Consider the following 16,143-nt stretch of genomic DNA (forward strand, 5'->3'; position numbering starts at 1 on the left):
CAAGAAGGAAATCCCAGCATGTGATTGGACGAGCGGCCAAGATCTTTTCACACTGCGTGACAGTTGTCTCCTCTCCTCACCGCCAGTCTGCTTCATCTGTAGCTGCAGCTACGAACCGAGAGGTCAAACAACAGCCGATTTAACAGCGAACTCCGGGAGAAAAATGCTTTATAAACAGTAAACTGTCCAACGGAAGTGACTGCAGTATTATAACATTCAAGAGCAGGTAAGAGGAGTCGTTATTCCACGGGAAATGAAAGTCTGTGTCATCTAAGAACTTCCCGTTTCTGAGCCAAGGTTTAGCAAGCAGGGGGGTCTGAATGAATGACAGCATGTAACGTTAAGTTAGCTTAACACATTAGGCTAAAAAAACTTTCGTGTTGGAGTGCTGTGTCAAATATACAAAACAATTTTAAACACTTGGACTGTGTGTGTGTGTGTATAATAATAATAATATTTATAACGACGACCCTGTCAATGTTAGCTTGTAGCAGCCGTTAGCTGCTATTTGTGAGTGGCTGTGTATGAGACTGCTAGGCTAATTTAATTAGCTTCCTGCTTCAGCGAGTTGCAGCTCAATCTTTCGACATGTCAGTCTTGATTTTTCTGTGCAAACGTAGATGTTACATGTTCACACTCAGCAGGGACATTCCTTTCCCCCACTCCCATCTTCAAACAGAGGATGGAGGTAGAAATAGTGAGGGGGTAGCCACATATCTATACTAGTTACATATCTTATTCATTGTATTAGTTAAGCACAATGAGACCATAAACCAATAACTGCTACACATGGACTTTGATATTCAATGTGTCAAATGCAGGAACAAGATGGGCAAGTCTTAAGTGTGTCAGAGAAAAGGAGAGTAATAACACCTGTCAATGAAGCCACACCTCGCTGTGTAATAACTATCTTTAACTAGTGTCTGTTTAACAACTTAAAGTGGCATAATTATACTAATATTCTGTAATATTGTTTAAATTGCATTTGCTTTATACTAGTGTACTCTGATACCAGTAAAATTTCACCTGTAAGATCATAAAATGTTTACACAAGAAAGCGTGGGTGTGTGTGTGATTGATTGCTTGTTAGACTAAGAGGATGCATAGTGTACAGAAGAGAGCACCGGCTTTCTTTTGGCATGTGATTTCCGGAGTGAAACCTTTTGTTATTGCATTATGCCTACTTCAGTCAATACAGACATTGTCTGCACAAATTATTTCAACATTAAGAGTACATTCAGACTTAATAGTCTGGCTATATTGTATTGTGTGTCCTGTTGGCCTCATTTGTTTAAATTTGAAAGTTGAAATTTACCAGGAACTAATATGAGATCCATAAAGGGAAAAGTCCCATTTCAGCTGGCATTGAGTGATACACTTTTCAGCAGTTGTCAATAAATCTAAAGTTTATCCAGTCAGATGCAGTACTTCTGAGTACTTAGATTGGTCAAATTCCAGCCCAAATAGGCAAAATAGTAATCTCATCACAAGCTTAGAATAACCAGTTCACTATAATTTTGATTGGAAGGTTGAAGAAATCCAAAGGCACATTTCTAGGTGGGTTGGATGCCTGCTTTTATGAGCCATTTGCATATAATTTCAGTTACAAAAGACTAGTTTCTGACTGTGGAAATCGTCCAGGTAGTGCTATCACAGTAGTCGCTCCAACACCGATACAAAGCTGGCTCATTACGGTTTCTGTGCCAGAACTATCTTGCTACTTGGCAGACACAAAAAGTATGGAACAAGCAATTACAGACACTCAAAGCATGTTTGATTCCCAAAACTTGACAGGCTGATAAAGTCTGGGAGGAAATTAAAAAGCATTAAGCATCTCCACTGTATCAAACACTGACCTCATCAGGTGCTCAGGCTTTGTTTGTCTAGAAACAGGTGGGAATGTAAAGTAGATGTGAATGACCAGAAAATGGTTCTTGTACTGTGTACAACACAAAGACTGGAACTCAAAGAGGCTGCATCAAGGCTGTTTCCCCTTTTGAATATCAAATTAGAGATTAAAATATCTGCTGATTGTTGGTGCCGCTTATACTGTCTGCCACGTTGGCCCTGGCTTTAATGCTGCTTTCGAGGCAATGTTTCCTGGATGTGTAGTTGTAAGCCAAGACTCTGCCAGCTGGCTATGCTTGTAATTTCTTTCCTAAGATAGAACAAGAACAGGCCAATGGCAAAAATCACACCCACTGTTAGTTAAGACGTTAACAGGGTTAGTTGTTCATCAGAAGTAAACCAGTATAGTGTAATTAAACACAGGGTTGGGATTAAAAAAATAACTATTGCAAGCACCCTTTGTTATGTTGTAGCATGTGAGTGGCATTTTGATTGAATCGTTTTATATATATATATAGTTGCTTTATTTATATTTTCCTGTTACTTTGTGTGGGTCATTATTACTATGATAACATGGGTAGATAAGCGAGGACAGAGAAGTGAGGAATGGAGGAGGGCAGGAAAACAGCACAGATGAGTGCTGCTACCCTGTTTGTGCTTTTGCCACCTGAGCTCAGCTGTATTTTGTTCCAGGCTATGAAATCATTCAAAGGAGTTCCTCCTTCATCAAGCCATTGTTTTTACTGTGTAATCGGCCTATATGTATAGATTATAATGAAAATTAGATATGGCTTATTTGACTGCAGCTGAGTGTAGTTTCTTTGTGCATTTCATAGCAATGCTTCTTTTAGAGATCTGCTTGCCTCGGTCACTGAACTATAAAGAACTAAAATAGAAACTGCATGCAATAATGCTCACGTTGCGGTTCTCAACATAACTTGCTTACAGGTCCAGTTGCATTTCCTCAGGGTCAGGTCCTGACATTAAGGGAGGCGAGAAGGAGAAGAAGGTTCGGGCTGGATAACAAAATGAAAATAGTTCAGCCAGCATTTACTCTCTGGTTTCATAGTTGGGATGATCTTTTGCTAACGTAATTATCACGAGGGGTTACAAAGGTATATCAGAGTAGCTTCAAGTGGCCTCTTTCTGCACCCACCACAGCACAGCAAAACACCACATAGCAGTGAATCACAGTCACATGCATGACATGGCTCTTACAATGAAGATACTATTCCAGGCAAACAACAGCAGCTGAAAGTAGGATAGGGGCCCTCATGTACAGTGAAAATGCTGTATTGGTTGTTGATGAGAAATCATTTTAGGTAAATCTATCATTTCACTGTTTTGTGTATTTATTTATGAGGTTAGTTTATCTTCATTCCTAAAATAGTATAAATCATTTATTCCCTCAGGTAGACTCTGAAGATGCCACATAGGATTTTTGATGGTTAGTTTCAGTCTTGCTTCCAACCTGTGATATATGTCATCTGTCTGTCTTCCCATCTTTCCTGTCAACTGATGTCACCATGATTTATCTCGTGCGAAAAGGATTATTACAATCTTTCAAAGCTTTGTTTCTCAGATCACGTACACTAAATCACTTCTGTCCACATCCAGATTAATGACCAGCCACTGCTGTCAGCATTTGTAATCCTTGAGTGCGAGGCTGTCCGTACACACACCAAGTGAATTTGTAGGGTTCTGTGAAGTGTGTGTCAGTAGACTGACAGTCCCTCCTGATAGCTTAATGTCATACCAAAGTACAATAAGAGTCTGAAGATGTCATGTTCAAAGGTTGTGGTAGGTCTTCACTGTCAGAAGCAAGATTAGTTTAACATTAAAGCAATAACTCTTAACAACCAGTTGACACTAAGGAATAGTTTCACATTCACACTATAAGCATTCAAATTGATTAGTGAGTTTTTTTGTATTTGAATCTCGTGGGAAGCCAACTGTAAGACACGACAATACATTTATTTTATAGTTAAGACTTCCTCCTATAATCAGTTGATAATGCACATGTTGGGAATGTTTAGGCTTTAAAACAGGCAAAAGCCCAAAGAAATGAAGTGTTTGTCCATGCTAATATGAATCCTCCCAAGCAGGAAGATGAAGAAGGAAATGGATAATCATGTCTCTGGAAAACAGTAGGTTGTTATGTCAACTTTGTTTCTCTTTCCCTCCTCAGCGGCTCTCTACCAGTGGACCTTCGAGACCAGTGACTGTCCACCATGTTATCCAGGTTGAGAACATCCTGGTCCCTGAGGCCCTGTGTCTCTGTTTGCAGATGGGCACACACCAAAGAGAAGGGCAAACCCCTCATGCTCAACCCTCGCACCAACAAAGTGAGTGGATTACTGACATTGTGCGTATGTGTCAGCATTTAAACAGACATAATCGTTAAAGAGATTGCAGCTTTATTAACATGTCTCTCAACGTGTCAGCCCATTTGGGCTAGATTCATTCCAAACATGTCATGTTTGCTAATTGGCATATGCATTACAATTATTTTCCACCCTGACACACAAAAAGCAGAATTTCAGAATAATTTCATAATATTCTTTGGTTACAATGGATAAATTGATACAAGGAAATGTATTGCAAATTATAACTGGAGCATACCCAATATAAAAAACCTTTTGACCAAGTTTTTGGCTGTTGACAAGAGTTCATTTTCCTTATATTTTTCCATTCTTTCAACCCTCTTACACTCACACATCTTCTAGCTGTTGTCAATATTTCTGTTATCCCTGGATAAGAATAGAAGAGAGCTGTGTTGTAGTATGACAGACAGGAAAGTATTTGAAGGTTCTGACATGTCTTACAGCCTTTTTTAGACTATGTATTTCTATATCAATGAACACAAATATATTACAATTTCTGCAGGCTGGAAGAAATTTGAAATGATCCCCGAAAGTAGAAAATGTCAGCATTCACACGTAAAGAGCACCAAATATGCAGTAACTTGCACAGAGCAGTGTAGTACAGCATTATAAAGTGCAGTCAAGAGCTGCATCTGTTAATCTTCTCCCAAAGCCAGTGATTGGTACTGCTGAAAAACTAGAATAACTGAGTCTGAGTCAAAGGTTTTTCAGCAGCTGAGTTGGAGCTGCTGTTAATTTTCCTCTGCTGTCTGACTTGGTCTCATTTCTTACACATGGTCTAACTTGAGACCTTCAGGGGATGGTTTTCAGGCATTTGGGAAGCTTAACTTATAGATCATGGGATTTTAATCTACCTAGTGCTGCTGTACTTCTACAGAAGCAGAATTGTGATCAGTGCAAATACCAGTGAATAAAACGGACAACATATATTCCTTTTTCTAATTTGCTTTCTAACTAATGACATAATTATTGATATAAACCTGAACATGATTTTTTTTTTTCTGAACCCTTTGCCTTGAACTAGAATTACTGACAAATGCTGACATAATCTGCTCAGATAATATTCATTATTAATAATACATTACTAAACAAATTTGTTATCAAAGAATAGCTTGACAGACGGCTGAGAAGACCTGGCTAACCACACCCAGCATCACAGTGGGTGTTGTCCGAAATGTTCGTTAAATCATAGCCAAAAACCTCTCTCTGTTTCTGCTTCTTATTGAGTTTGGGGTTATTTATTTGTGCACTGCAAAGGCCTTTTAAAAGTGCTATTTTACTCCTTTTTCTTTTCTTTTATATATTTTTCTTTTATTTAATTCAGCTCTTTATATTCCTTTAATGATTTGTCATGCCTTATGTAAAGCACTTGGACTTGTTTTATAGGTGCTATACAAATAAACCTGCCTTGCCTTGCTGTGCACCTGTAACCACACCCAACAGTGGTGTTACTGCATTACTGTGGCAAGGTGGGGACTTCATATGACAAACAATGCATGCTTTTTCAGCTGGTGTAAGTTGCTCTGTAATGTGTATCTTATATCCATTACAGATATCACATTGTTTGGTTTCTTTCCTGTCAGTTGTTTCCAGCTACAAGAAGTTACACATGGCATTTGTAACCTGAGGCTGTAGCTGCTTGAACTGGCATGATCTGACTCTGTGCATGTTATGCTAAACTTAGCTTAAACTGCACATGTTGTGCTAAATATAAACATTCCAACCAACATGTAAACTGGTCACAGGCTAGTTGGCTAATGGTCCTAGAAATACTGTACAAACAGAAACTACACTTACATTGCACTTCCAGCCTGATTCCTCACTATGTTAATTTTTTTTAATTTGAGTCTAGTTTAGAAACTCTGTTTATCAAAACTAACTCAAGTGTGGAAAAAGCTGGAAGTAGAAATTTTAAGAAACTCTTCTAGCGTTAAAGTTGTTGTGCCTTGCATCTAAAAACAATTAAAACTGTATGAAGCCAGACACAAACATCAGCATTCTGGTTACTCATAGGAAGACCATGTCTGCCAGAGCAGATGTGACTCGCATCAGCAGACTACATTGTCATCCCCCAACAGTAAAGGTCATAGTGTTGCACAGCTGCATTGTTTATTACATTACATTGTCAACAAGATTCAAACAAGATTCAATCAAGAATTGACATTTATTTTGTAGGGCATTGAAGTTTATAGTATAGTTAGTTTATAGTATTATAGTTTTTTTTTTTTTTAAAGAAAGTATGAGGTGTTTCACTCCCCTTCAACATATAGAAGCACATACACAAATCATATGATACACAGATTTTAGAATTAGAATCACTCAAAGCACTGAAAATAAATACAAAACAACCATTTTAACAATGAAACCTTTGACATGTGGAAACTTTCAATTCCATGTAGAAAACAAAAAACTACATTTGCACAGGTTTGCACTTTGCAGCATGTTGCATTATGTTAAGAGGAATCACGCACTAGAGTGGAGTGAAGCGAAATGCTCCATCAGCATGACTCAGCATTTTGCCAGGGGAGCCCCCAGCATTCATCACTCTCAACAAAATAATCAGCCCCTTCCCCAGCCCCAGAGGTTATGGCTTCCATGTGTTTCACCCATATTTCATTCATAGACAGGCGTGTAAACCTACATACACATATACTGCAGAAACATGTACACTTCGTATCCGTCCTCCCCCATCCTCTCTTTCATACACGGGGTGTTTCTGCCCAGAGTCCTCTTCATTGGCTTCTTTGAGGCTACTCCCCTCTCTTACCTTTTTTCCTTTCTTTCCCCAACTGCAAAATTGCTTTCATCTGGTCTCCCCTTTTGCACTCAGCTGCCTTTTTGTTTTTATAGGTTAGAGTCTATAGGTTAACCTACCAGTCTTAGGACCACTGGGTAATGCAATGTGCCCTCTGGTGACAAAATTGTATCATGGTATGTGAACATATTCTGCAACAGGTTCTAAAAATGTGTTCAGTTTTTTTGGGTTTTTTTAATTAATTTTTATTGATTTATTGATTATTTAATTCATTATTGTTATTTTTTTTAAAACAATACTTTAAAACAAGTTTTTCACATAAAGAAAACATACAAATAACAATGACCACAGCAATAGCAAATAATGTATAAGTGTACTATACAACAAAACAATCAAAAGATGAAAAAATAAAATAATTGTACAAATAAAACAGTAAGTAAATAAAAACAAATAAATAACCGAAGAAGCAGCAGTAGTGATGATCTTCAAGTTAATGCAACATTCTCATCCTCCAAAAATTCCAAAAATGGTTTCCATACTTTAACAAACTGTTTTCTTTTCCCTCTAACAATATATGTAAGTCTTCCAACGCAAGGTATGTTATATATCTCCTTCAACCATAACTTTACAGAGGGCAGTTATTGTTATTTAAGTATGAAACTTAAAAGTAGCACATGTTTGTACCAGAGAGGTGATATTTGAAACATATTAAGTGAGGTATATAAAATGCATATATAACCTTTACAGACAGTACATACAATATAAAAGACAAAATATTGTATCAAACAACTTTCAATGGCCCTTCCTTTGCCATTGTCCAACATAGAATGCATTTCACTAAGAAGTTTTGATTTCCTGTAAGATAAGACTTATTTGGTAAAATGTGTTGAATTAACAGGAGTTAATACAGGAGTCCTACTTAGAAATAACAGGAGAGCACTTCTCAAAAATGAATTCTGCAAGTTGAACTCTTAAGTCACTTAAGTTAACTTGACTTAGCATTATTCTTTAACAATCAGCAGCTGACACAAGACAGATACCTACATTCTCTTTGTAACCATACTCACGCCTCTCTTTTTTTCTCCCAAGGGCATGGCCTTCACTCTGCAGGAGAGACAAATGTTGGGAATACATGGTCTGTTGCCTCCCAAAGTGGAGACTCAGGACACTCAAGCCATGCGCTTTCAGAATAATCTCAAGAAAATGACTGATCCCCTAGGGAAGTAAGGACATATTTTGTGTAAAGCACTGGAAAGAACAGTCACAGCATGACCTCCTCTGTTTTGTTATCAATCCTAAATTTATCTTGAAGATACAGTTTAACTCTTTCTCTCGGTCTTCCATTTATTCTCCTTTTCCGCACAGGTACGTCTACTTGATGGGCATCCAGGAAAGGAATGAGAGGCTTTTCTATAGGGTGTTGATGGAAGACATTGAGGAATTGATGCCAATTGTCTACACTCCCACTGTAGGCCTGGCCTGCACACAGTATGGACACATCTTTAGGAGACCCAAGTAAGCATGCAGTAAAGCTGAGCCTTCAGTGTAGGTTTTACTTTGGTGGCAGACATACTGTACATGTTGCACTCAGGAAGACAAAGAAGACAAATTTTAACTTAAAGCATGTAGTCTAGATTGCTACCCGCTGTAGGCCTCGTGCACAAAATTCATAATGTTCAGGATGTTATTATAGTGGAGATATGTTTTCCTATTTTGTAGAATCGTACCACAGTTATTAAAGTAGTCAACTATCACCTTGTTTCTCTCACCAGAGGCTTGTTCATCTCCATTCGGGACAGAGGACACGTCCGTTCCATCCTGGACAACTGGCCAGAGACTAATGTTGCAGTGAGTAGACTCCAAGGGTCACTTATAGACTTTAGGCTTTACAGATATGAATAAATGGAGATCAAGTTGTAAATATTATAGTAAGTCTAGGAAAGTTAATTGATCCATCACGGTCAACATTTTCTACATTCGCCTGGCTAAGGTCCAGTTTAATATTGCTCACAGCTTATAAAATGGTAATCTGCAGTTTTGCTGACTGGTGTACTTCTTTTCCACTGCCTCTCTCTCCCTCTGTAGGCAGTAGTAGTAACTGATGGAGAGCGTATTTTAGGATTAGGAGACCTGGGTGTTTATGGAATGGGCATCCCTGTCGGAAAACTTTGCCTGTACACTGCCTGTGCTGGCATAAGACCCGAGAGATGTCTGCCTGTGGCGATAGATGTTGGCACAGACAATGAGGTAGGAAAGCTATGTGTATATTTTCTGTAAACTGTATGTGTGTTCGTGCTTATATATTTACATTTATATTTGTCCTTGCCCTCCAATCAGACTCTCCTGAAGGATCCGCTGTACATGGGCCTGTACCAGAAGCGAGATCGCTCTCAAGCCTACGATGATCTGATTGATGAGTTCATGGAAGCGGTGGTGGAGAAGTACGGTCAGGACACACTGATCCAGTTTGAGGACTTTGGGAACCACAATGCTTTCCGCTTCCTCAGGAAGTACAGGGAGAAGTACTGCACCTTCAACGATGACATCCAAGGTTCACATATAATCCTTCAAACAGCACTTTGGAGTTGTACTTTGTATTTATGCCAGTTAATCTATTCAGTTAAAACCAGCAGTTCAGTTGTATGTTGCTTAGAGAACCATTCTTGACGGTATGTTTCCACCAGTCCCTGCAATTTGCTTATCCCTTTAAATTACACATTTGTGGGGGACCTTTTTAAAAGGTTTTTTAAATGATTTTCTACCTTCTTTTCATTTCACCACAAAAATGCAATGGCAGACACCTGGAATGTGCTTGAATTATGTAATCCATTACAGTGAACATAATTGTGACCTTTAAGTCACATTAGTGCTGCAAGGTGATGCAGTTTGCTGTGGTGAGTTTTTAAAATGTCAAGGAACCATAGCAGCTGTGATTTGAGAACTGGGAGCGGAAACATTCAAATCAAACTAAGACAAGCACAACATAACTTTCTAATTACCATTAAGTGAATGGAGACCCATGCGATCTTCCTACCTTAAAACAAATGATGTGATCTGTTTTTTCTTCTGTTGTCTTCTTTATGTTTGCAGGCACTGCATCTGTAGCTCTTGCTGGTCTGTTAGCAGCTCAGAGAGCCATTGGCAAACCCATCACTGAACACCGGGTGCTTTTCCTGGGAGCTGGAGAGGTAAGATAATATTTATCCATTAATCAGTCAAACCAGAAAATATTCTCATTCGTTCCATGTAATTTATTCTGTTTATTTTACAACAGAAGGTTGCACAATGAAAAAAAAGTTGTAGTCTCTTCATGCTACACACACAGAACATAACAGATAATTAAGTTAAGTTTTATAAAATATATGTATATAAAATATAACTATATATACTATTTCTACAGTATGCAGTCCATTTTTTGAATTTGCACCTGGCGGAATGTAAACAGCAGCAACAAGATAGTGATGCAGTATTGTTAGAGCCATGCTGCCCCCTACTGGCCAGAGCTGGTTTTTCCAATAAGAAATAACAAATTACTTAAGAACTTAAAAGAATTAAAGATGTGCTACGGATTGATCAGAATGTTTATGGGAAAATTAGCTTAGTCATTCTCTTATTAAAAGTAAGGGTTAAAGTTTCACTCTGGATACATTGTCTAAACATTGAATGTTTAACTTGATAAGGTTATTTTCTCATTAGGCTGCCCTTGGTATTGCCAATCTGATTGTTATGGCCATGATGGAGACGGGCATGACCCAAGCTGATGCCAGAAAAAGGATCTGGATGTACGATAAACATGGCCTACTTGTAAAGGTGTGTGTGTGTGTGTGTGTGTGTGTGTGTGTGTGTGTGTGTGTGTGTGTGTGTGTGTGTGTGTGTGTGTGTGTGTGTGTGTGTGTGTGTGTGACGCAGACATTAACGACCAGAACACACATTATATGTCTGTATGGCTTCCTGTCTGGCTCATTGTATAACAGTTGTTTTTACTGTATTTTTATTGATTTATTGTTGCCAACAATGTACTGTATGTGACTCCAGGACAGACCACAGGAAACTGACTCTAACCAGGAGGCATTTGTCCATGACAGTCCCGGGAGTGTACAGAGCTTCCTAGATGCTGTCAACACCATTAAACCCACAGCTATCATCGGTAAGGAACTCATTTTCTGTGTTTATAACTGTAAAACCTCGCAGTACAGTTTGTAATATGCATTTTTAAGCCATTAATCAAAAAACAGAAACTGAATAGAATAATAAATATGTCCTTAATTTTATCAAAGCTTATTATGCGATTATTATCCAAACTCTTAAATCACGCTGTCATGGCTCAGTGTGCTGTAATTGCGAGCTCCCCTTCAGCTTTAATGATTGATCGCAAGCACAGGGTGACCAGCATTTCTCTTTCCTTCTTCCAGGTGTGTCAGGAGCTGGACGTCTGTTCACCCACGACGTCTTAAAGTCCATGGGAACCCTGAACGAACGACCAATCATCTTTGCCCTGAGTAACCCAACCACTAAAGCAGAGTGCACAGCAGAGGATGCCTACACACTCACTGATGTACACAGCTTTTTCTGCGTCACGCTCCCTGTTATTGGCCTTTATTCCCCCCCATCTGTCTTTAACCCTTTTTTTATTCTTTGTCCCACAGGGTAGATGCCTTTTCGCCAGTGGCAGTCCGTTCGGTCCAGTGACCCTGAGTGATGGCCGCGTCATCACTCCAGGACAGGGGAACAACGCTTACATCTTCCCAGGTTTGCACTATGGGGGAAAAAACATTGGATGATAAACAATCCACAAAAAGTAAATGTTTTAAAACACATGCTGTATGTGTGTCGCAGGTGTGGCCTTGGCTGTGATCCTGAGTGGAGTGAGACACATCAGTGACACAGTATTCCTCGAGGCTGCCAAGGTGTGAAATCCTAATATTTTTTTCAGTCTGTCTCTGCCTTAATCTTGCTGAAGTCAATCTTTACCTCGCTCTCACCCCAGCTTGCACTTTCTTGCTGACTCTGTTTATGTATACATACGCTGTATAGGGGCGTTATTAACCCTCTTTAACCCTTCTGATGTCTCCTGTTCCCTCTCTTTCTAGACTCTGGCTTAATAACTAACAGATGAGGAACTTTTAAAAGGCTGTTCCTGCTTTGTACTTCTTGCATCTTTGTTCTTCCCTCTTTTGCTGGGCTGCGTTTGACTTGATTACATTGATCAATTTCTTGCCAGCACTCTGTTTAATACTGAAATGTTGTGCATGAAGAAGACACATTGCTGCATGTTGATTATTAGTAACAGTGATTTGGTCATTTCATGTCAATCACTTCTTATTTTGTCTTATTCAGAAGAACATTTATATTTAGATGACTGAACAACTGAGAGATATGCTGTAGAAATAATAGTAGTAGTTTTTTAGTCTCTGTTTTTGGGCCCCTAGTAATTCATCTTCAACCTAAAGTATTTTTATACTCTTTTCAGACTCTTGCAGAGCAGCTGACGGATAAAGAGCTGGAAGAAGGCAGACTCTATCCTCCTCTCTCCAACATCAGAGAGGTCTCGGTCCAGATGGCTGTCAAGGTAAGTAAAATTTCCAACTGGCTCAATGTTTCGTCTATTGATAAACCTGTTAATGTTAGTCCAAACCTTAACTATTCCTGCCTAAATTTAGCCTCTTCTATCGTCATCTGGTTTTCAAAATCTACGACCATATCCACCACAGCCAGACAAAAATAGTAACGCATAACATTAAGCTAGTTGGCTTTTAATAACTTGTGTCTGACCTTTCTTTTTGTGTCTGCCTCTCAGTATGAGTCAATGCTAAACTTCCTCTTTCTTGCTATAGGTGGTGGAGTATGTCTATGCTAAAGGCATGGCGTTCCGCTACCCTGAGCCAGTGGACAAAAACGCCTTTGTACGTGCCACTGTGTGGGACACCAACTACGACTCCTTCCTGCCAGACACCTACGACTGGCCAGGCGTCAGCTTCACCCCCAAGACTGACTCAAAGTAGAACCGACTCTCACTGTGCCCCATGTCACAATGTCACTCTTCCTTTGTTTTCCACTTAAGTCTCATTCACAGATCTTTTGAGATGACCTTTGTTATCTTAGTGCAAACATCTGCTTATGAGAAAAGGCAGTAGAAGCCCCTTACTGCTGCTTTTCACTTACTGCATTTGCACTAAACCAATCTTATTAGATCTGTGAAAAGGTAGAGTGGGAAATGGCTTCTGAAAGAGGACATTTGAATGGAAATGGTCATTTTCACTTCACATCCGAGTTCTTTATCACCTCTGCATCACATGTAAACCTGCATTGTCCCTGGAGGGCCACCTAGTGGTGGAAAAAGGCAGTGTGGAAATCTGGTTTCATTGTTGAAACCTTGAGATACATTTTAATTATCATAAATAACCTGGGAATGAAATACCCTTTTGTCAGGAAAGGTCATGCTATTGTCAAAGGCAGTCACTCCATGTAATATTGATTCTAATTTGGTGCAAAATTGTTTATGTTGTGTACACTCCTGATGCAGAATGTAGTCTTTGATTAGCACTGAGTCCACTTACTACTATTGTAACTATATGTAGCTACCTGGAAATTGACAAACTTAATGCACAAATTTTAACATGCAGTATAGACATTGCCTTTTTTCACAACAAGTGGACCTCTGGTGGCTTCACTGATCCAACCAATGCCTGGTGTAAGACTCCCTTTTAACCTATGCTTAAATCAGGCTACATTGGTTGTCAGAGAAGGTCTAGTAGAGTGGAGGGTTACAGTACTCAGCCTTTGTGTTCAAATTAAGAGAGGAAGAGCAGAAACAATGCTACTCAGGGGAGAAATGGAGTGAGAATTTAGAGAAAGACCTTAGAAAATGGTTTTATGAAGGGAAATGACATGAAATTTATATCTAAAAACATGTGAGCAACCAACCTCCACTCCAGCATTTTATTTGTGTGAAGGGTTTCAACATGTTGTGTTTGTTCCTCTGAAGTTATTTTATTTTTGGGGGGTGTATTTAGATGTTTTGTCATTGTGCTGTATATTAATTTGAAAGCCTGTCATTGACACTCCTAGAATGCGTTTTGGTAAGAAGAATCTCTAAAATTAACTCTTGGTAAGTGTGATATACAAAATATACCCTAAATATAAAGAAACAATGTGCAGTATCACATGATTGGATAAACATTATTTTCTATTTGAATTATATTTTGTTTACTGTACATGTCCTTTTGTGGAATCTGGTATTTATAAAGTTGTGTTAAGTACATCCGTGTGTGTTGGCAGGTTGGTGTATGGGCTTTGCTCCTTGGAACATATTCAACAAAACAACAGACTTATAGGTTATAATCATGTACTATGATAATTTATAATAACTTATAACACAGTCACATTTATCTAATATTGACACAAGAAAAAGGTAAAGCTTTGCTTCTGCAACTATATTTATATAACATCTTTCAACCAGGCAGTTCAAAGTGTTATACATAAAAGATAAAAGGCATTAACAAAAACACAAGCCAATATTCAAAGAAATAAGGATAATACAGATGAACCAGAAGAATAAAAATTACAGTGCAGTGCAAGATATGAATAAATAGTCAATTTATTTTAATAAAAGGCAGCGGCAAACAGTACAACCATTAAACGTTGATTTAATGCAGAGCATCAAGTTTATAATAATAAACATAACAATAATAATACAGATTTTATTTAAAATTCGTCATTCGGCATAAAAAGATAGTGATCAAGTAGCTATTCAAGGAAACTTCTTGAAACTGACATTTTGACCTTTTTAATGTGGTTTTCATCATCACCACACATTCTGAAAAAACTGTTTCTGCTCATGTCCATGTCCCAAAACCATCCTTACTGGCACTGTTAATGTACAGTACTTGATGTTAAACCAAGTATAATGCTATCACCGTCAGCTATAACTATCTGAAATTTCACTCATTTTTGTATTGTATTGTATTATGTATGTATACAAACATTTGTAGTGAGTGTTTATTTTTGATGTGACAGGTCTAACTTATTATACATTAACCATCCAGTGTTCTCCTGTCAGCTATACAGTTAAATAGTCACAGTTATAGCAGATGGCAGCATCCTCAAGCCATAATGTATTTCAAGATATTTTATTAACGTTATTCCAGTTATGTTTTCCTAATATTTTACATCTATATTTCAGATTAATGTATTGCAATTATTTCAGTGAGACATGTGACAGTCCACCTGCCAAGATCTTTCATTTTGCTCTGTACTCTTTCTGGCTGCAGTCTATTATAATAAGTGAGCTAAAGATCTAAAATGGTGTGTTCAATGTAAAATGTGAGAATTGAGAAACCCTGACCATGTACACAAACACATACAACCATACAGCTAACATGTGTTTAAGTCTGAAAAAGTAACACATTACATTAAAACTACCAATTAGTCTATTTTATTTGTACTATTTCCTTACACACAGCTTTTAAGGGCATTGGCAGTATCACGCTTGAGTCTTCAATGTGTTTAAATATATATTCTAGGCTGCTGTGTAAATTGTAATCTCAGGATATTGTATTAGGACCTTCTAACCACCTGCATTGAAGTGCCTGCACGATGTTCAGTATGTGTTCATAATCACTTAATGTTCCTGATGTAGACCTCACAGCATGCTGCAGGCAGAGCTGAGGAACAACTCAACAGCACTATGAGCAATTGCGTAGTGGTCAATGTGCAGCTTTTTCTCTGATAGACTTCAGGTTGTGAACACATATTATTAAAGACAAAGTTATCTACCTATCTATATTTTTAAATAGTTTTATTTAAAAGAAAGTACTGAGAAACAGTTTAACTGCATTACCTGTTGTGTCACCTGTCTGTCCAGTTCTCAATAATTGTAATCATCAAGTATGAGTTTTTACTGTGATCATGTGACTCTTGTCGTCCCCATAAGGAAGATTTACTCCACGTGTCATTGAAGTGTGCATTCATATAGTGCTGTGTCCTTCTTGTCTGTGTTTTTGAAGTTTATTTTTGTTACACAGTGATATTGCCTCAGTGTTCTTCTATGGTTTGTACTCAGAGAGCAACATATTTGTGCTATGTGCTGTTGAAAGTGCAGAATAAAAACTGTTTTATACTGGCTACCTTGGCTGAGATGTCTTTATGTGTTCTGTG

At 38.3% G+C, this 16,143-nt stretch overlaps 1 protein-coding gene across 1 annotated transcript; it reads left to right on the forward strand.

Moving 5' to 3' along the window:
• The first annotated feature begins 53 nt into the window (after positions 1–53).
• me2 (malic enzyme 2, NAD(+)-dependent, mitochondrial) lies at positions 54–16,110 on the forward strand. Its single transcript, XM_051421470.1, has 15 exons — positions 54–226; positions 4,037–4,193; positions 8,077–8,210; positions 8,353–8,502; positions 8,760–8,835; positions 9,073–9,234; positions 9,325–9,538; positions 10,078–10,175; positions 10,684–10,797; positions 11,023–11,134; positions 11,400–11,542; positions 11,634–11,736; positions 11,824–11,894; positions 12,458–12,556; positions 12,822–16,110. Exons 2-15 carry the CDS (start codon positions 4,080–4,082, stop codon positions 12,987–12,989), a joined length of 1,758 nt encoding a protein of 585 aa, XP_051277430.1. The 5' UTR covers positions 54–226; positions 4,037–4,079; the 3' UTR covers positions 12,990–16,110.
• The last annotated feature ends 33 nt before the right edge of the window (positions 16,111–16,143 follow it).

This window comes from Dicentrarchus labrax, unplaced genomic scaffold (genome assembly GCF_905237075.1).
Source record: "Dicentrarchus labrax unplaced genomic scaffold, dlabrax2021, whole genome shotgun sequence".
Taxonomy (NCBI): domain Eukaryota; kingdom Metazoa; phylum Chordata; class Actinopteri; family Moronidae; genus Dicentrarchus; species Dicentrarchus labrax.

Coding starts and splice junctions, on each gene's coding strand:
- me2 (XM_051421470.1), top strand. CDS start 4,080: ATGTTATCCAGGTTGAGAACATCCTGGTCCCTGAGGCCCTGTGTCTCT. Junction 8,211..8,352: donor ATGACTGATCCCCTAGGGAA/GTAAGGACATAT, acceptor TTTTCCGCACAG/GTACGTCTACTTGATGGGCA. Junction 8,836..9,072: donor GGCCAGAGACTAATGTTGCA/GTGAGTAGACTC, acceptor CTCCCTCTGTAG/GCAGTAGTAGTAACTGATGG.